The sequence below is a fragment of the Trachurus trachurus genome (assembly GCF_905171665.1).
Source record: "Trachurus trachurus genome assembly, chromosome: 18".
Taxonomy (NCBI): Eukaryota; Metazoa; Chordata; class Actinopteri; order Carangiformes; family Carangidae; genus Trachurus; species Trachurus trachurus.
Window position 1 is genome coordinate 13,333,338 of NC_139909.1, and position 21,217 is coordinate 13,354,554.

The window sequence follows — 21,217 nt, forward strand, 5'->3', positions numbered from 1 at the left end:
AGAAAAGGAAGTGCAAAATTGCATTTCTGAGTTTTTCTGCCTTCAAATTGCTGTGAACCAATGGCAGACTCAAACTGGCCGTTTCAGGGAGACTGGGGTTGACGCGTCACAACCCCAGGGGAGGGCACTAGTGCTACAAGCTCCCGCCCCGCTCTACATCTGGCTCAGAGGTGAAAGGCTTGACAGCTCGGTGTCGCTGTGAGGGTGTAACAGGTATAGCTCACCTGGTAGAGCAGCTTGCATCGTGAGCAAGGACTATATTCCAGTCTGGGATTGAATCCCAGTGTGCAGTTTTATGCTAAACTGAATCTGTAATTGTACAATGTCCAGCTGTCAGTAAGCGGGGGGTGGGGTGCGAGGAGGTGGCTGGGCGGGTGCAGAGCAGCGCAGTCTCCGCCCACCCTCCAGAGGTGCATTGCTAATGAGCTGCTGATGCTGTGCAGAAGAAGAGCCCTGGGAAATGGCACAGGTTTTGTGATTTTGGCTAAAAACTTCATAATCACAATTTAAAGACCACAGAGAATGTTTAAAAATAACCAAAAAGGGTCGCAGGAGGGGGACTTTAAGGTTAGGTGGGCTGCCAAAAGTGAGTGTAAGCAACAGCTTCCTCTTGTGGTCAAGTGACACAGCTGCATTCTTGTCCAGATTTTACATTGAACTCATTTCATATATTCTGCCTTTATGTGTGTCATAGTGTTTTCTGACAGGACGAATCAAGGATTATCTTCTCTCTTATTAAGGGCCAAGCAGCCTAAACTGTTGGGAACATATTGTTTTTGCCAGTGCTTTTCTTCTTCTTCTTTACTAGGAAATCCTACTTCCCATGCATGAAAAATCACCGTCAAAGTCAAATGCAGAACTCTGGATCGACTGTGTTTGAAAATGTTGAACCAACTTCCCCTGGAAACTCTGCGTTTACAGTATCTACATTTTTCTAATTAATATTCACCTACAGTATGTTTCCTTGTTTTTCTTGTTTCCATAAGTAGCTAATCGATTTGTATGGGTTAGGGTTGGTCTAGTCTGAGTTGTGGTTTGGGTTAAAGTTAGAGTTAGGTTAAGATTTAGGGTTGGACACTTAGAGTTAGGTTTAATCTTGGGGTTACAGTAAGAGTAAGGTGCAAGGTTTAGGGTTAGGGTTAACTTCAACCAGTTTTCGGCCATCCACCATAGCTCTCTGGGCTTTATTCAATCAGCAGAAAACCATTTATCATCGTGCTTTGGAGTGCTCTTTCACTCAATAGGGAATTCCTGTGTAATTAATGTATTAATGTGTCTGTGTAATTACAAACCCGCGTAGCGTGAATGAATGAACCTCTTCTCAATAAATCATTGTGACAATGTGATTTATTCTTGACAGATGAAGTGTATATCTTCTCAAAACTTTATTGACCAATCCCTTTCAAACATATCACTGTGAAAATTAAACCACTATTAAAGTAGCTAAATCTCATACTTTGAGCTATTTGACATAGACATTTTTTGATGAGATCTGCAGAAGAATAACTTGATTTGTTATGATGAATAGATGTGAAAACTATTCGTAATCAATAGCAGAAAGCTTCACCTATATGACTGACCTTGTTCTGTATCACAGCTTTGAATCAAGACAAAGTGACACATTTACTGTAAGACAGTATGGAGTAATGGTAGAGCCGAGTCATCATGAAATGCGGCTGGATAGGTCAATGGGTTCAAACAATTGACTTCCCTAGTCCCATTGACTTTGGCTCCATTATGATGAATAGATGTGTAAAGTATTTGCTGTAATCAGAAGCAGAAATCTTCACTTAAATGACTGATCTTGTTTTGAAGCAAGACAAGGTAACACATGTAATATCAGGTAATAGTATGGTGGAGCTGGGGCCTCAACCTATGTGGCCTGATAGGTCAGTGGTTAAAGCTGTTGACTTTGGTTTACAGTATTGACTGATAGGCTAGTGACAAACTGTCAAAAAGGGCTTTAGTTTTTGAGATACCCCTACCGGAGGTAGAACAAAACCTAACAATGTTTTTCCTCATCTCCAAGGTCTCCCATATATGAAATGGATTCTTAGGTTAAAATATTTTACTGCAAACATTGTTAAATTGATACATATTGTCATACACCCCAAACTTAAAAAAGAACAAAAATACAGCCTGGCCGTCTGGGAGTTAAGACACATAAACTCATGTAGATTAATAACACAAGCTCTGACAGCTTTGAAACTTGACATAATTGTGGCCAGGAAGTTCCTTTACCTATTAGAAAAAACTGGATGTGAATATCTTGATGTGTGTAACATATAGAGACCTATAAACACTTGCCTTAAATAAGCGGACATGCAAAAAAAGAATATCTATGCAGAATATTCTCATTTACTTTGTAGTTGCTCAGCCAGGGATTGTCATAGAAACACATATGATGGCTTGTTTGAAAGATGGAGTTGTGCAGAATCCAATGATACCAAATATGTGAATATAGCATGCATAGTCAGCATAATACATCACCAAATGTATGAGGTGTCCCAAATGAAAGAAAGTGAAACATTAACATAATCAAGTCTCCACAGCCCATTATCAATGGTGACAAGAATGTTGACCAGTTCAGTCTTACTGCAACCTAAGCAAGTAACTTTGGGTAAGTGCTACTCTTTTTTATAATACATTAAATAATAGCATATATCATGATGACACCTTATATAGTTCATATGGAAACAAATATCCAGTAGAATCAGTTTAAATTGAAATAGAACACCTTAAATATATACTGTATACACCCACTTGAATTTATTTTTGGTCAAGTCATTACTGCATAATGGAAAAAAATAGTGTTAGTGTTGTGTATTTCCCTAATAACGCACAGGACGCAGTGACTCTTACTGCACATGGCACCTTTACTCAGCTCGTGCAAAACCGGAACTTCACATACATATCCCAGCATTCCTTGGTACACTGATAACAACGGCACAACGGTCACACAGAATACAAAACTCAAAATCTGATACATCACAGTAGTGAGTTGTGATAAGTAACCCCCCCCCCCCTTTTTAAATGAAAGTACACTTTTGTTACACCATGACTTAAAATATCAGTGCCTTGTATTACCATACAAACTCATACAAGTGTCTCTAAGTTAATTTAACAAACTCCCTTGTCTTGCTTTAAGACAGGCATAATGTAACAAAGCTATACTGAACTGAAAACAGTAGTTACATTATTATTATATTGACCAACTTAGTCCAAGTGTCAACCTGCTTGTAAAGAACAATCAATCTGCACATTAACGGTCATAGCGCTCAGGCGGCTTCCTTTCTCTGGCTAAGCGGCGCAGCATTGGAGATGCTGCTGGCACCTCTGCACTGTCCATATGCAGAAGATCAGCACCGGCTGACACGTTGTCTTGGAGCACACTTGGCTGGGTGGAAGTGTCAGTATTAGAGGTTGTACAGTCAGTATCCAAAATGAGTCCATCAGTTGTGACACGGGATCTCAACTGATTCCCATGTCTCCTGTATGTTATGTCTGTCTGTCTCTTTCACTTTGTAGGACACTGGTCCTGTTTGGTGCTCTATCACTCCAGGAATCCACTTCTCTCCCCCCCCTGCCGTATTTTGCAAAGAGAAAGATCTGCTCACTGCCCGCTGGTCATGATAGAACTTCTGCATGTACTGCTTTCTGCGAACTCTGACTGCAGTGTCAGAATGCATCAGGTCCAGGCGAGTTTGCATATGTCTGTTTAGAACCAAGTCCGCAGGCGACTGACCAGTGGTGCAGTTTGGGGTACAGCAATACTGCATCAGAAACACAGAGATCTTGTCCTCAATGTCGAGTGTAGTCTGAGAAAGCTTCTTAATTCCACTCTTAAATGTCTGCACATATCGCTCTGCGAGACCATTAGAAGCAGGATGGCCTGGGGCGCAGAATTCCATTCTGATGCATGGAGTTCTTGAGCTCTGCAGACGTGAACTGCGTTCCGTTGTCAGTTACAACATGCTCCGGATGACCATATGCTGCGAACAGTCTCCTTAGTCTTGTGATGAGGTGCTGGGCATTCTGAATACTTCTAGCCATTTGGAGTAGGCATCTACGACAATCATGAAGGTGTGACCTACAGTAAGAAGGGAACTGCAAAGTCCACGTGTAATCTTTTCCAGCTCTGGCCTGGAAACTCCCAAGGATGTAAAGGCACCTGCCGAGGCATCCGTTGTTCCATCTGGCAAGATTCACAGGCTTTGCAGACCTGCTCTACATACGTGTCAATCTTAGGCCACCATACATATTTGCGTGCCAGAGCTTTTCACAACTCCTTGATGACCAGAATGCAACTCTTTCAACACAACTTTTCTGAGCTTCTCAGACAAAACCACCCTGGTGCACCAGAGTACACATCCACGTTCAGCTGACAGTTCATATCTGCGTGTGTGGAAGGGTTTCAGACTATTGTCCACATCATCAGGCCAACCATTCGTAATGTATTTCAGAACCTTGGCTAGCACACTGTCTGTGCATGTGGTACGTGCAACTTGATCAGCATCCACTGGCGCTTGCATCAAATGTTCAGTTCATAGAACATGCATGAATGTTCTGCGCTATGGCTTCAGTCCCTACATCGCGTGTGTCAGGTAAAGGAACCCTTGACAGTCCGTGTGCATTGCTGTGTTTTTCTGAAGCACACTCAATGCAATAGTCATAAGCAGAGAGGATGATTGCCCATCTTTGAATCCAGGCAGCAGCCATGGTGGGCAGGCTTTTGTGTTCTCCAAAAAGAGTCAGCAAAAGCTTATGATCAGTGACAAGCTTGAATTTCCTTCCCCATAAATATTGATGGAACTTTTTGACTCCAAAAATCAATGCCAGTCCTTCTTTTTCAATCTGAGAATATTTGTTCTCAGCAGAGGATAGCGTCCTTGACGCGTAAGCAATGGGACGGGTTTCTCCTGTTGGCCTCTCATGCTGAATGACAGCTCCTATACCATAAGCTGAGGAGTCACAAGCCAGAGTGAGGGGTAGGTTAGAATCATAGTGCAGGAAAATCTTGTCACTTGTTAGCAACTTCTTGCACTACTCAAAAGCCTGCTCTGGTTTCTTCCACACCCATTCCCCGTCATACTTTAACAGCCTATGGAGTGGAGCTAGTACAGTGCTTTGGTTATTCATAAATCGTCATATTAATTCACTAACCCCAAAAATGCTCCCAGTTCTTTCACACAGGATGGTGCTGGTGCGTCCTTGATTGCTTTTATCTTGTCTGAAGATGGATGAATGCCCTGGCTGTTCAAAACATGTCCCAAGTATTCAATCTGCATTTACCAAACTCGCATTTGGTTTTCTTGACTCTCAAGCCTCTCTCTTGGAGTCTCTGTAGCACCTTTTGCAGCTTTTTCAGATGATCTTGTTCAGTTTTTCCTGTAACTAACAAATCATCCCAATAGACAACAACATCCAGATCTTTCATTAGATTTTCCATAATCCTTTGGAAAATGGAAGGTGCTGAACCAACACCAAAGCCAGTCTGTTGTACACAAATAACCCTTGATGTGTATTGATGGTCAGTAGTTTCTTTGTCTCATCCTCTAGAAGGACCTGCTGATATGGTGAGGCAAGATCGATCTTTGAAAACACAGTCCCGCCATCAGCTCCTCAATTCAGGGCAAGGGATAGGTCTCTGTGGTGGCAGCCTGATTTACTGTTAATTTATAATCGGCACACAGCCGAATTATGTTGTCTCTTTTCACTACAGGCACCACTGCCGCAGCCCACTCACCATACCAGCCTTCTCGAGTCGATCTAATTCAGCATCCACTCTTGACTTCATGGCAAATGGCAATGGGCGGCTCTTACAAAATTTAGGGTCAACATCAGAATTATTTTCCATTATGCAGTAATGACTTGACTAAAAATAAATTCAAGTGGGCCTATTTTTGAGGTGTTCTATTTCAATTTAAACTGATTCTACTGGATATTTGTTTCCATATGAACTATATAAGGTGTCATCATGAAATATGCTATTATTTAATGTATTATAAAAAAGAGTAGCACTTACCCAAAGTTACTTGCTTAGGTTGCAGTAAGACTGAACTGGTCAACATTCTTGTCACCATTGATAATGGGCTGTGGAGACTTGATTATGTTAATGTTTCACTTTCTTTCATTTGGGACACCTCATACATTTGGTGATGTATTATGCTGACTATGCATGCTATATTCACATATTTGGTATCACTGGATTCTGCACAACTCCATCTTTCAAACAAGCCATCATATGTGTTTCTATGACAATCCCTGGCTGAGCAACTACAAAGTAAATGAGAATATTCTGCATAGATATTCTTTTTTTGTATGTCCGCTTATTTAAGGCAAGTGTTTATAGGTCTCTATATGTTACACACATCAAGATATTCACATCCAGTTTTTTCTAATAGGTAAAGGAACTTCCTGGCCACAATTATGTCAAGTTTCAAAGCTGTCAGAGCTTGTGTTATTAATCTACATGAGTTTATGTGTCTTAACTCCCAGACGGCCAGGCTGTATTTTTGTTCTTTTTTAAGTTTGGGGTGTATGACAATATGTATCAATTTAACAATGTTTGCAGTAAAATATTTTAACCTAAGAATCCATTTCATATATGGGAGACCTTGGAGATGAGGAAAAACATTGTTAGGTTTTGTTCTACCTCCGGTAGGGGTATCTCAATTTTTGGGGGGCATTGTCACTGGACTATGAGTGAGTGCGTGAAAATGGCAAAATAACCATTTTTCCTAGATTGTTCAAGTTTTGAGATCTTAGGAGCCAAAATTGAAATCACAAATACATTTTGATTAATTGCACAGCTGGGCTGGATGCAGACCTTAGAGGATTTTCTTTTCTAAATTGACCATAGCAGCAAAAGAAAAAAAACGTTTCGCAGAAATTTCATCATGCCACAGGGTTTGTTAGGGTTAGGCTGCGGTATGAGCTTCGTAAACATGGGAATCGAGAAGAATAAAGTGATAAACACCACCAACATTATGAATCAATGGTTAGATTCATTGGAATGATATTCCTTCATTATTTCCTTGTGACTCATAGTCATCGCTAGTTTTTCAGGACTGAGTTATTGATGATTAATAAGAAACGTATCAGTTCCCAACTTCCCAGACATGAAACAGTGATAGAACCAGTCAAGACTTGCAAGAGATTTGATTTGCATTGTGGTGATTTATTTTGATCAGACATGACACCTGTTTCATTTTGAAATTACATTTTAAGACAGATGCATCATTTATTCCAGCAGACATCCACTCTAACATGGATGGACCAGAAACCCACTGAAGGTGGTGCGGCTTTCTGCTGCCCAAATATGAGCACCAGCAACCATGCGCACACACACTTCGTCCCCTTTCTGCAGCTCCAAGACAGCTGCATTTCCTCCATTATCAGCATTGTCACCACTTGATGCATGATCAGATGTTTCGACAACCAGCTCGCAGTTCTTGGTCAGCATCAGCCTGGCCTTCACGTGTCCTCCAGCATGGTAGAAGAAGGTGAAATAATAAACACCTGCAATAGGTGCAGTGAACACACCTGTGGACACAACATATTGTCACATGTATTAATTTTGTCACACAACTTAATCAATATTAGTGATTATGAGTGTGGCTGCATGACGGACTTACCTGTACATGGACTGTAGGCGTCACCGGTGTTTGTAATCACAGTGTTGTACTTCAGGGTTACGTCACCACTGAAGGGTCCAAAGGCTCCGCCCTCGTTTATCTTAGCACTGAATGCCACCATGGTTTTCTCTACAGAAATCAAAACATGTCAAGTATTTATGAGTTTGTATACTGTAGGTACCTTCCAAATAACCCAACCACAGATGTTATCTTCTAGTTTCTGTGAGACAATTAGCACAAATTTAGATCTTAGCTGATTCTGTTCACTCACCAAGGACCCACTAAAAAGTTATTATCTACACCTGCTCTCAACACACTACAGCTGCGACCTCACTCCTGTTTATAAGGACGCTGAACGGCTAACAGGATCAATATCAGAAGATTTAGGTCTGTCATAAGCACAGAAGTATGTACGCAACAGTTGGCACATGGCATCCTCACATATATCAAACCTTCAAATTGTTCTTCAGTAAATCCTACATTAAAGTCTTTGAAAATTTCACTTTACCTTTGAGAAGTTTTTTTTTGGTCTCTGTAGGCAAACTTCTGCTCGTCTTCGCTCCAACCTGAGTCCTACGGCTGCTTTTATATTGTTAGATTTGGAGGCAGGCCTATTTGGTCTCGTGTTTTCTTTCTTTGGAATCAAGTTTGTGTCCCAATCACTTTGTTGTAATTTAGTGTCAGTTTTGTTAGATTTGGAGGCAGGCCTATTTGGCAACAATTAAAAATCTTACATGTTTTCCAACGAAACAGTCGGTTGCATTTCTTTGGAATTAAGGTTGTGTCCCAATATGAAAAAATCACTCCAGTCCATTAAGTCATTTTTCCACGCAAACATCGTGATCTGCAGGTCAGGTGTATTTGCCACCTGTCATCTTTCGTATTTGTATTTCACATTCATTTTCTCATTTATATCTTTGTTGCATCTTATACAGTATATTTATCAACCGATATTTCTGTGACTTTCTTTTTTTTCCTATTTATCAGCATGGATATTACTAAATTGATTACTAAATTGAGATTTGGTCTGTGGATTATCTGGGGTTAGGAGAGCCTTGTCTCTCTGTGTGTGTATGTCATGTGTAAGTCCTGCAATGTGTTTCACTGTATTTCTTTTTTTTCTCTTTCGACTTTGTATTATTTGTATCATTTTGTGGAAGGACCCCCTCGAAAATGAGATGATTCATCTCAAGGATCTATCCTGAATAAATAAATTCAAATTACATTCAAATTTGCCACGTGTTATCTTCCTCTTCAGTCAGACAGGAGGAGATCCATCTGACACTAAATTACAAAATAACTCACAGAATTTTTAAACAGATTTCAAGCCGTTTTTTTTTAGCAACTCAAGATTTAAAACTATACCCGTATGTGAGGACACTTGGTTTCATTGAAAGGGGAAACTGTAATAAAAGGGTCTTGAGTCCTTAGTTGACTGGATGTTCCCGGTTTGATTTCAAAAAGTAAATCCTGAATGAGGATATGAAGAAAAAAAAATCTGTATTTTTTGCTGTGGTGTTTAGAAATGTCTCCCTTTGTCTCGCTCACTGAATATCAAATTCAAATTAACAATATTGAAACAAATGCAGGGACCTCCCAGAAATCAAACCCGGAACATCCAGTCAACTAAGGACTCACCCAGGACGGGCAGATGTGCAATAGATGTTGTATACAGACAAGAAAACAGCTTAAGGGCTGGGCCATTCAATAATTTGGGCCATTGGGCACCTGACAGGGGCCTTGTATCCCATGCTGTAGTGGCGCTGACAGGGGTCTCAAGAGATGCACAACCTTTTCGACATTTTCCTCCTCTTGTCTGATGACATACACTGGAAATTCAGGGTCTGGCTGCTAAATCACTATGTACGATTGTTGCTCCCTATTGGTCAGGTAACCCTAACCCTAACATTAAATAGTGTGGGAAATGGCCAGATGACTGTGCACTGTATTGTTATATACCTGTGACACTTCCGGGAGATGTTCATGCGAGTTCCTCTTGCTCTCCCCCAGGGTCCCCAACAGTCCTAGAAGGGTCCTATAGACCTCTTCGCAGCCTACGTCACTGTGACGTCAAGACGTTCACTGGAGGCAAAACAACCGACCCAGCATCTGTTTAGACAGGCGTCTACTGTGTCCATACATGGTCCATACACAGTAGATGTCTGTCTAAACAGATGCTGGGTCAGTTGTTTTGCCTGCTTTTGACAGGTTTTAAATTAATTTTGAACAAATGTTATGCTCAGCAAACATGGAAAATATATAATAGGTTCTGTTTAAAAGAGTAAGAAAAGAAGAAGACAAGCACCGATTAAACTTCTTGTAAATAAACGTGCACTCCGCCCACAGACTGTATATCCCCCGGCTCTCTCCTTGAGTCAGTCCGAGTTCTCAACGGGTCGGACCGAACAACATGACCGGACGTACCGGGTTCAGGTTGAAAACATTTAATAGCTCGGGTCGCAGTGGTCGGACGACGGGCTTCTTTTTTCTTTCTTTTTTTTTTTTTGCCACGGTCTGGTCGAGAGTTAATGCTCGTGACGTGAGTCCGGGACCACATCGGGTCCAGAGGCTTCAACACCTGCGGATCTGACCGAGGTCGGGTCTTTGAGAACTGTAGCAGGACTGAAGCAGCTTAGAAGCTGCTCAAACAGGCAATCGTGAGCTTTCAGAGGTTTAGTACATTTACAAGAACTAGTAGCAGAAAATAGAAATAGACCCGGCCGGGCGTCTGTTTGAGACTCAGCTTTTTTTGAGAATTTACGGTATGATGGTCTGGAGTCAACTTTTTAAAATAACACTCACGGTAGCGTTTACAAGCTGCCGCGTTTCAGACGTTTTGCCTAAAATAGTACCGGGTACCAGGTTCCAGGTACTTTTACGTAATGAAGACGCAAAGGAGTCGAGTCAAGTCAAGCCGGTACCATGTGGTGGAAACGCGGTTTAAGTCACCCCAAATCTGATAGGTAGTTGGTCCGTCTGCTGTCACACCCTCTCCTACACACACACACACACAAACAGTGACAACCTCTCTGTAAATCACTTGCGTTTGACAGCTCACGTCTCTTCAATACCGGTTCTTCAGCTCGCTCTCACGTCGGTTTGTACTTACTTTATAATTAGTCAGTAGAATTCCTGGTAAACTTTTTTTTTTTTTTTTTTTAATTAAAAATGTTTCCAGTTTATAGAGACAAGACAGAACATAAACCAAACACACGCCGGGTACATAGACAGGACAAAATCACACACAAAATAAAATGGGGGGGTACATGATACTCCAAAACAATGTCCGGGGAAACACAAAAACTCAACGAAAATACGATACTGGAAGGACCAAATCTAATTCAAATATCTCCTAATAACATCCCATTGTCTCCCAAGACCCCTATCAAAATCTTTCAGGAAACCGGCTGCTCTTTCCATGTTTCAATTCCTGGTAAACTTGATTCGTATCAGACACGGTGCTTTAGTTTTGACCTGACAGGACTGATGCGACTCGAATGTTTTTTTTTTTTTAATTTTTAGTTCCTCTTTATTAAAGTAAATAAAGATCTGAGAAAACAGTGTAATACTATTTGGTTGGTAGAACAACATTTCTCTCTCTCTTTCTTGCTGTTGACTTTGGTTTACAGTGTTGACTGAGTGAGTGCAGTGCAATAGTCCAGCAAAATGGCAAAAATAATCGTTTTTCCTAGATTGTTCAAGTTTTGAGATCTCTGGAGCCCATATCGAAATCACAATGACATTTTGATTGATTAACAAGGACCCATGCCTTCTCGGCTGGAAACTATCATGTCTACCAAATTCATGTAACATAATTCATTGAAAAGAGGTCAAATGTATTTCCACCAGCATATTTTAAAAACTTTTATTGGTTCACTAACTGTTTGTGTCCAAGACAGATGGGGTTTCCTTGTCCTGACTGATCTACTTTGCCTCAAGATCAAGGGTAACTGATTTCCATGTGGTTTGCGTCATTTTTCTAAATTGACCATAGCAGCAAAAGAACATTTTTTCGTAGAAATTTCATGCCACAGGGTTTGTTAGGGTTAGGCCGGGGTGTGAGCTTCGTAAACATTGGAATCAAGAAGAAGAAAGTGATAAACACCACCAACATCCGAGAGGTTCCTAATAATAACTACACTGGTCATTTCTCTGCTTCACCAACAATTATGAATCCATGGTTAGATTCATTGGTATGGTATTCCTTATTTCCTTGTGACTCATAATCATCTCTAGTTTTTCAGGACTGAGTTATTGATATATAAGAAACGTATCAGTTCCCAGACATGAAACAGTGATAGAACCAGTCAAGACTAATTTGATTTGCATTATGGTGATTTATTTTGATCAGACATGACACCTGATTCAATTAGAAATTTCATTATAAGACAGACGCATAATTTATTTCAGGTTTTGGCATCTGTTTTCCAGGAGACATTGACTCTAAGACGGGTTGACCAGAAACCCACTGAAGGTGGTGACGTCGCCAGCTGCCCAAACATGAGCACCTGCAACCAGGCGCACACACACTTCGTCCCCTTTCTGCAGCTGCAAGTACACTGCATTTCCTCCATTATCAGCAGTGTCACCACTTGATGCATGATCAGATGACACAACAACCCGCTCTTTGTTCTTGGTCAGCACCAGTGAGGAAGCATGGCGTCCTCCAGCATGGTAGAAGAAGGTGAAATAATAAGCACCTGCAATAGGTGCAGTGAACACACCTGTGGAAACAACATAGTGTCACATGTATTAAAGGGATAGTGAAAGTTAGATAGTTAAAGGGATAGTTCAAAATTGAAATTTGTAGCGGAAGCTTCTCAAAGCTCCTCTTCCCGGTTCATCAAATTTGTACGAACTGGGAAGAGGAGCTTCCACTACAAACAAGCTTGAAAAATAGACTTATTTAATTTTTTTCGGGACAATTTCGCATTTCGGGGCTTCAATACAAGACGGACATTACATACGAGCAGCATGGAGGTATGTTTTTTGGTATGTCTTTTTGTTACGAAGACAGTTGGTATCCATTTGCAACCGTTATATGGACATGCACTGCTATGCCAAGACCCCCTGTAACTCAGAGAAGCCACGGAGGACTCTGAAACTTCTCCCAGCCCTTAGTGGACATGAGGGTGAGTAGATAATGAGTGAAATTTCAATTTTGGGTGAACTATCCCTTTAATTCTGTCACTCAAATCAATCAATATGAGTGATTATGAGTGTGGCTGCATATGATGGACTTACCTGTATCGGGACAGTAGGCATCACCGATGTTTGTAATCACAGCGTTGTAGTTCACAGTTACTTCTACGTTGAAGGGTCCAAAGGCTCCACCCTGTTCTATCTTAGCGCTGAAACCAACCATGGTTTTCTCTACAGAAAACAAAACATGTCAGGTATGAGTTTGTATAGGTACCCCCCAAATAACCCAACCTCAGCCTAAACCCAACCACAGATGTTTCCTTCTAGTTTCTGTAAAACAGTTAACACAGATTTGGATCTTAGCTGATTCTGTTCACTCATCAAGGACCCACTAATAAGTTATTATCTACACCTGCTCTCAACACACTACAGCTGGGCCCTCACTCCTGTTTATTAGGCTGCTGGTCCCTGTAATGGCTAATGGGCTCAATATCAGAAGATTTAGGTCTGTCATAAGAAGTATGTACGTAACGCAACAGTTGGCACATGGAATCCTCACATGTAACAAACCTGAAAATTGTTCTTCAGTACTTTAATTTTAAAAAAAAAATCACTCTACCTTTGAGAAGTTTTTCTTCAGTCTCTGTAGGTAGATGACGTGTGGTAGGATGCCAGGCAAACTTCTGCTCGTCTTCGCTCTATCCTGAGTCCTGCAGCTGTTTTTATATCATCAGATTTGGAGCCAGGTCATTGGGCAATAATAATAAGTGTGTCTGTATATGGCATAATAACCCTTAATCAGTTCTCGTTATATCAATCATTTACGCACAGGTTTGGGGTAAGTAAACTAGGCACAGATCAATATGATTGAGATGAGGTAGGACCAAACACCTGACCAAAGATAAATAATTATTATACCTGCTGCTGATTGCGTAACATCAGGCTGGGATATTTACAGTGCAGCTACAATCGAAATTTATAGCAGAAATCTTTCAACCATCGAATGCAATGTTTAAAGCCCCTGTACAGACATTTAGTGTTGATTATGGCGACCCCTGTGGACAAAAGCAGTGGTGTTTTGCCAGAATGAAGACTGCATTTCCCACTGTCCTGAAGACGTTTGTCTGGCCGGCGCGTGTAGATTTGTTTTGGAAACATTGGAAAGAAGACGGGACTTGCTTTGAAAACTTTTTTTTTTAGCAGTTATCTGCAGCGTGCATAGTAATGTATCTATTTCTATCGTTTTGTCAGTGGTCCGACCCGACCATGCCTTCCAGAGGTGTAGAATTAGACTACTTAGAAATAGCGTATCTTCATACTGATGGGCTCATTTGCTGTTGTAGGTAACAGAGACACATCAGCAGAAACCAGAGGCTTTTGTGTATCCAGTTAAAAGCTCCATACTGGGGCTTTAAATCATAGGGTTTTTACTGTTATTTCCTGAGAAATGCAGAGCAACAGCTTATCTGAGGACACCATAGTGTGCCAAGAAACTCACACTTTCTCACAAGTGTGTAAAGCTAACCTCCAAACTAGCTCCTCTGTTAATTATGTTATCACTTACTGTCTCTCCTTCCCATATGTGGTGAATATTGGTGACTGCATGCAACAAGCTCATGGCCATTGTATTGCAATGGAAAATATGAGAAACAATCTGAGAGGAGGCAGTGTTGTGACCACAGACAATGTACTTTTTTTTTTTTAGCCATTGGGGCTGTAGGTACATTATATCTGGTAATCATCTCAATAACTGCTGATTTAGAATTCCCCAGAAAGAGGAAATGCAATTTTATTGAGCACCTACTGTTGCCAAGAGTTCATGTCCTTCGTCCTTTAGGGCTTCAATCAGTCTTGAGTCATGCATATTTACACACACGCACACAACAACCCAGTGTACGAGATCAATCAATCAATATATAAATCAAAATGTATTTGTATAGCCCTTTAAAACAGCCCAAAGGGTGACCAAAGTGCTTTACAATGAAATAACAACCAACAGTAAACACAACAATAAAACAGTTAGGAGTAAACATGGCACAACAGTTTTAAGTGTTCCAGAGTTCCAGATTCAGTCTCTATGTTTGATCCTTGGTACTGATGAACTGGAGTGCCATAAAAACAGAATGACTTTGTAAAAGAAAAATGTGGAGATCAGGTTTACTTTACTTTTCTCTAGTTTTTGATTGATTCATGATCACACATCTGAATAAAATCCTAATTATGTGCAAATCATTTACAGTTTTGTGGAAGGTTCACTAGTGATGATGGAGGGCAAAATACTCCCCTTATTTAATTCTTCTTGGGGCACATTTGTGACTCTGTAGACTTTGGTTGACTGTGTCAATTCTAACAGATTTTTACCTGTTTCAACATCAATATCACAAGACAGTGCTTTTTCTGAGCTAAGGTTTGGTTTTACCTGAGGCAAGGCAAGGCATCTTTATTTATATAGCACATTTCATACCAAGGCAACTCAATGTGCTTTACATAAAGACAGAGACTTGAGAGGCTTTTAGCTACCGAGAACCACATTTTAACTCTTAGAATGACATTATTACATGTTTGTTTTGTTTTTTTTCATCTTTTTGCTCATTTTGAATAAGCAGATCAAATGGGAGGGTTAGGGTTACGTGGACTGCTGAAAGTGAGTGTAAGCAACATCTCCCTCTTGTGGTCAAGTGACACAGCTGCATTCTTGTCCAGATACATTTACAACTCGTTCAATGAGAACATTTAACATTCATCTTTAATAATAATTTATTCTGCCTCTGTATCTGAAGTACTGTGGCATGACTTAAGGATTATGTTGTCGCTTCTCTTATCTTTAATGTTTCCAGACCTTTAGCCTCTAGAAGACAAACATTTAATTTGGTCTAAGGTCCAGTCGACGCCAACAAAGCAGCACCTTTTCCGCCATTAGTATTAGCATTAGGAAGTATTTTTAGACATAATTTTAAAGGTACTGTTTGTCTGTTTATCTATTTATTTTGTCTATTTGTTATTCTGTCTATTTATTGTCGTGTTGTTGAAATGAATGTGGGATTCTGGCATCAAGAATTTCCTTTGGGATTAATAAAGTTTATTCAATTCAATTCAAGCCAAAAGCATGCCGACAATCAAACTGAGAATTATTTAAAAACAAAAAACAAAAACAACAACAACAACAACAACACATGCAATAACAAGGCAGCAGGGGGATAAGTGCATGTGTCTTTTCGCTGTAAGAAGTAATAGTCCTTTCTGAGAACTTCAGTGGCAAGATCCTCAGTGAGAGTTCAACCTACAGTAATGTCAAGGTATGGAAGCGGCTTCTCAATGACAAATGTGTATGATGTGTTTTTTTTCATCTGAAGGAGAGCATCATATTGTGATGCAGGTTGATGCAAAAAACCTGTCCCAGCCTCAGAGACAACATTAAGCTTCACAGGATCACTGTGTCTGCTGCAAAATCAGCCAATACAGAACGGGTGCAGAGATCAGTGTTTTAGGTGGTGCTGCGGTGTGTGTGGGGGGCTTGCTAATAACAAAAACAGCTGTCATAAAAGTGAAGAGTCTGCGTTTTTAGGGAAGCAAGGGAGTGCCGTTCTTCCTCCCTGACCCAGATTGAAGACGAGAGGTCTTATGGGAGTAAAAGCAAAGCTTAAATGCATAAGTGCAAGAGGACAAAGTCGTAAAACAACCAAGCGCATAAAATACGAGGAAAGGTAATATTTTAAAAAAAGAAAAGAAAAAAAGAACAACAACGGCGGGATGATAGGAAGTGAAGAGAAACAGAACCACTGAAATGAAAAGCACCATGGGAGGCGGCCGGGTGGAGGGATGTTTATGTTGGGCTGCAGCGAGAGAGTGGAGGAAGAGGAGAGGAAGACGAACGAGTGGGAGGTGTGCAGACAGAAACAAGATATCAGGGGAGGTTATAAAGTAATTAATCAGATACAGACAGAAACCATGTTGTCTGTACACATAGACACACTCTCAACTCCTAATCCTCACTGGGGTTTTGTCCTTGTGACCAGCAGGTGTCGCCCTTTGCCGACCTTTAAAATGTAAAAGAATCGACCTAATATGGCACGCAGGCTGTTGTGTTTCCAACAAAAACAAACATGGGTCTTTGGACTTCAGAGAGTCGTCTAAACTCTCCAGATGCTCTGTCACCGCAAAAAGGAGTTTATTTCATTATTCCAGCCTCTTCAAACAAAAAAAGTATATCTGTTCGTTTCTTGTGACTAACGTGTTTCTTGATATGAATGACAGTTCAAAAACAAACATTACTGCCAAAGCCCATTGTGTCCATCAATACCACCATAACATCTGGTTTCCAGATGTTGAAAATCTGCTCTGACTTGGATTGTACATCACTCATTAATAAATGGGAAACAATCACATTTAAACTGCCCCATTTAACATTTATAAGAAGTATACAAACATGTAGATAATAAGTGTTCTTTAATGTAACTGATACTCTAATATTCATCCCTTTGAGGCCCATTAGTGACGACAGAATTAACTTGAGGGATGACAATTTAGTAAAACAGCATGATCATAATAACAGATAATATGAAATAATGAATAATTGTTCTTATAAACAAAAGTTGTAACTGAAATCAAATTGTTTCAGTTGTTAAACACCTGTTGTGAAAATAGAGCAAGTGTGGGGTACATTCAGCTATTAGCTACATAGGGGTAGCCAGGCTAGCGCCGCCTACTGGTTCCGGCAAATTTCATTTGCCTCAACAATGTAATGAAATAAGCGGCTGATGCATCAGGCTAACATAGGGGCACATTTAACCTAATAAAATGATAATAACGTTGCAGCCAAGAGATTAATATTGATAACCGATTAGTCGAACTGCTCCACTGACCCAGTTGGGGAAGCGATTCCTCTTGACTCGACTTGTTTTCCTGCTTTACAGCTGGTTTTGTCAAGACAGCTGAGTTTAGGCACTTTAACCGGAAATGAAGGGTTTTGAACTTCAAATTAAAACACCACAATTTGGCGTGTAACCAAATATTTGATCGCTTATGGATAAAATACAGAGATGCGACGTGAAGTTAAATGAATAAATGCTAAATGTATGACTGTAAATATAATAAATTGTGTCAGGGTGATGATTTTGTGACTGGATCTGTATCGAGCACACAACCGGAAGTCGTTGCTAGCTTGAGCTTGACGCTTTCTTCTGTGAAAGTAGCGAAAAAACACAAGTCGAAAACTGTGTCCAGTAGTTCTCTCTTGTATTTACCCGATCCTTGCATCCAAATACGATATTCTCCCTTTGTTGTTGTTGTTTTTTCGGTACCTTCCGTGTTTATTTTATCTATTTTTTTAAGCCGTCGTTGAAGTCACGGAGAAAAATGACGCAGGATTTTCCTGGAGTAGCAGCTGCTGCTGCGGCGGAGCTTTAAGTTTACCTTGGCTACTGTTGTTGACATAAGCAGCAGCAGCAGCCCCCGGTAGCTGGAGACGACGGCGGCGGCGGCGGAGTTGCAGGAGGAGGAGGAGGAGGAGGAGGTGGTGGTGGGGCAAATCCGAGTCACAAGACTTCTTCACTGAGCTGCCCGGCCGCTTTCTTCCCCTCACAGGTAAAAGTCAAGTCAGGCCCCTATTAGTTGGTCGGTTCGATTTTGGAATTCTTGCTTATTTGAATACCAACCGTTTATTGGCCAAGTCAGCCGTTAGTTAGCGGTTGGAATTCGAAATTTGTTGTGTTTGTTCGTTCTGTTTGACAGGTCGGTCGTCTCGAGCGCAGTTAACGGCTAAACGCTCGTGCTGTGCTGCTCGGCTAATGTAATAATCTGCTTTGCGTCGTCTCCGCCGCCCGGCTGCAGTTTTTTTGTTGTTGCTGTTGCTCTTGCTACTTTCGACTCGTCATCATCAAACCGCAGAGTTGTAGGTAAGAAATGGAAGTACAAAAGACGACGGGGGCGGAAATGGTTGCGAAAACTTCCCTGTAACCGGAGATGTGTTGTCAGTCAGTCAGTCAGTCACTGCTGCTGCTGCTGCTGGGTGTCCCTGTCCAGGGTCTCCTGTTTCTCACCAGCCCGCGTCAAGCTCAACACTTCCCGGACTCTCAGACCCACTAGACCCGGGGGAGGGAGGAGGGAGGGAGATATAGTGATATTTAATAAGTAGACTGGAGGAGCTGCGCTGACAAACAATGTTTAAGTTTAAGGCGAATTGGTTTGGGAAATATGCAGGCGACAGTAGCAGAGGTAACGTCAGCTCATACTGGTGTTGTATTCATTTGTTTATTTTTTTCTAATACACGTATGCTCTCTTCTTTTTTTTTAAACAGGATTTGGAGGAATGGAAAACCCAGGCTACTGCACCGGGAGCTTTGACGGCCTTCATCATAACCCCAGTGACGATGACGATGATGACGAGATGGTGGACATCGCAGGAGCCACACTGGACTTCTCCACCACGGACGATGTCCCTCCTCTCAGCACAGGTAAAGGTCCATTTACACCATCTTTCTGATTGATTTACTGTGTTGAACCTTTATTTATCCAGATGAAATGCTTGAGAACAAATGAATATATAATACAATGCACCAAACAAAACAGACATGTCAAGGGACAAGCATTATTATGCAATGTACACGTGTGTATGAAGTGCAGGTGTGTGTATGTATGTAGGATTACCAAGAGCAACAATCAATCTTTATATCTAGCCAATGCATTGCAGCATGCAAACAGAAATTTAGGATACTTGCCGGAGAACAACAACAACCAAAAGATTTGCAGCAATCCTATGGCTGCAACTTGTTTCCTCTTAGCACCTCTCCTTTTTTCAAAGCAGCCATTCAAAACATATAAATATTCATTTTTCTACCACGCACCATCATGCAAATCGAGGCACTGACTTTAATCACACAACATCTCTGGTTGAACTTGAGTCTTCTTGAATCTTCATAGCATGTCAAAACTCATCTTTTTGCAGAACCTGAGGCACTCCGAAGGTTTAAATTAATAAAAATACTTTATTTCAGCATGGCCGTATGATTAAAAACTTGCCTACATGTTGACCATCTTACCATCCAACCCTGATGATGATGAATGCCTGTGGCTGCAACGTGTCTCAAGTTTTTAATCTTAAGGCCATTCTGAAATAATGTATTTTTTATTATTTCAACCTAAATAGTGACTCGGATTCTGCAACTACACTGAAGAGCACCAGAGGAAGTGACCCAGAGACTTGTCACACCCATGCAGCACTCCACACATGTGTTTTTTGACAGAAACTTAGGATACTTGCTGGAGAACAACAACGAAAAACCAAACAAACTTGCAGCAATTCTATCTCTAGTCTTGGCTGCAACTTCCAGTTTTCCTTTTTTGATTCATCTGCAGATTAGTTTATCTTGGAAAATATAAAAAAAATAAAACGGATCCTTCTAACTTCCCCCACACACCAAGAGATATTATCTTCATACATCTCCTTTTTTCAAAGCAGCCATTCAAAACTAATAAATATTCAGTTTGCTATCACACACGATCATGCAAATCCAGGCGCTGACTGTAATCGCACGACATCCCTGGTTGAACTCCAACTGGAAACCTCCGTTGCATCATGTCATAACCTCATCTTTTTGTCCCCTTCATTTCCTGCCGGCTCTCGACCAGCCACTGTCTGAAAATGGCATTAAACCCCTTAAACAGTCCTGTATCCTGGCGTCCCTACAACTTGTTGACGCTCCATTTAAATTGAAAATGATTTAAACTCAACCCCCTTTCTTCCTTCTGTTGAACTTTTCAGGGAATAAACAGTCAGGCATAGTTCTTTGAGTTTTTTTTTTTCCACACATGCTGTGGTGCTGCTGAATAGCGTATTCAGGATTTGAAAGCCATGGCACAGGAAATGATGAATTATTGCAGCACCAACCTCACATTATTAACACGTCCAAGTAGTGTTGTGTATGTGGTATTGTCAAAGCAGAAATTAATTTCACCAGTCCAGCATTTGTCTGTTAATAACCCTGAGGCAGTTGTCTACTGATAAGATATATCTGAAATTGCAGAGTGGTGTGAGCTGTTGGTTTGTGTGTGTGTGAGTGTGAGTGTGTGTGTGTCACATGCTCTAAATAAGTCATGGTCACACATCTGAGTAATCCGTTTAATACACACTCAGTCTGCAGCCCCTTTAACACACAGATCTGGCCGTACCGCTGCTCTGCTGTGTGATTTATTTATTTATTTTTAAAGATTAAAATGTTGGCGATCCACAATCACAGGCGTAACGTGCAACCCAGCGGTGTGGATGTCTGTCTGTCCCTCCACGCCATGCTTTCCTTTTCACACAGACAACAACTACAACTACACCGTTCCCGCCTGAACAGATTCTGTAAAAACTGACTTTCGGCTTTAAACTTGATTTACTGTATTTTGGCTCTGACGTCACACCAGAGCAGAAAAAACAACTATTAAAGTGAGTTATA

At 40.9% G+C, this 21,217-nt stretch overlaps 1 protein-coding gene across 3 annotated transcripts in view; it reads left to right on the top strand.

The window, feature by feature from the left end:
* The first annotated feature begins 17,972 nt into the window (after positions 1–17,972).
* The window catches only part of clcn5b (chloride channel, voltage-sensitive 5b), a 69,742-nt gene continuing 66,497 nt past the window's right edge, over positions 17,973–21,217 (top strand). For 2 of the 3 annotated variants that reach the window (XM_083993244.1, XM_083993243.1), the window contains exons 1-2: positions 18,853–18,992; positions 19,076–19,231. In XM_083993244.1, the coding sequence (XP_083849370.1) occupies positions 18,938–18,992; positions 19,076–19,231 (211 nt within the window). In that variant the 5' untranslated portion in view covers positions 18,853–18,937. Of the gene's footprint in view, positions 18,363–18,852; positions 18,993–19,075; positions 19,232–21,217 lie in introns of those variants that run through there. The other variant, XM_083993245.1, reaches the window with a different exon arrangement.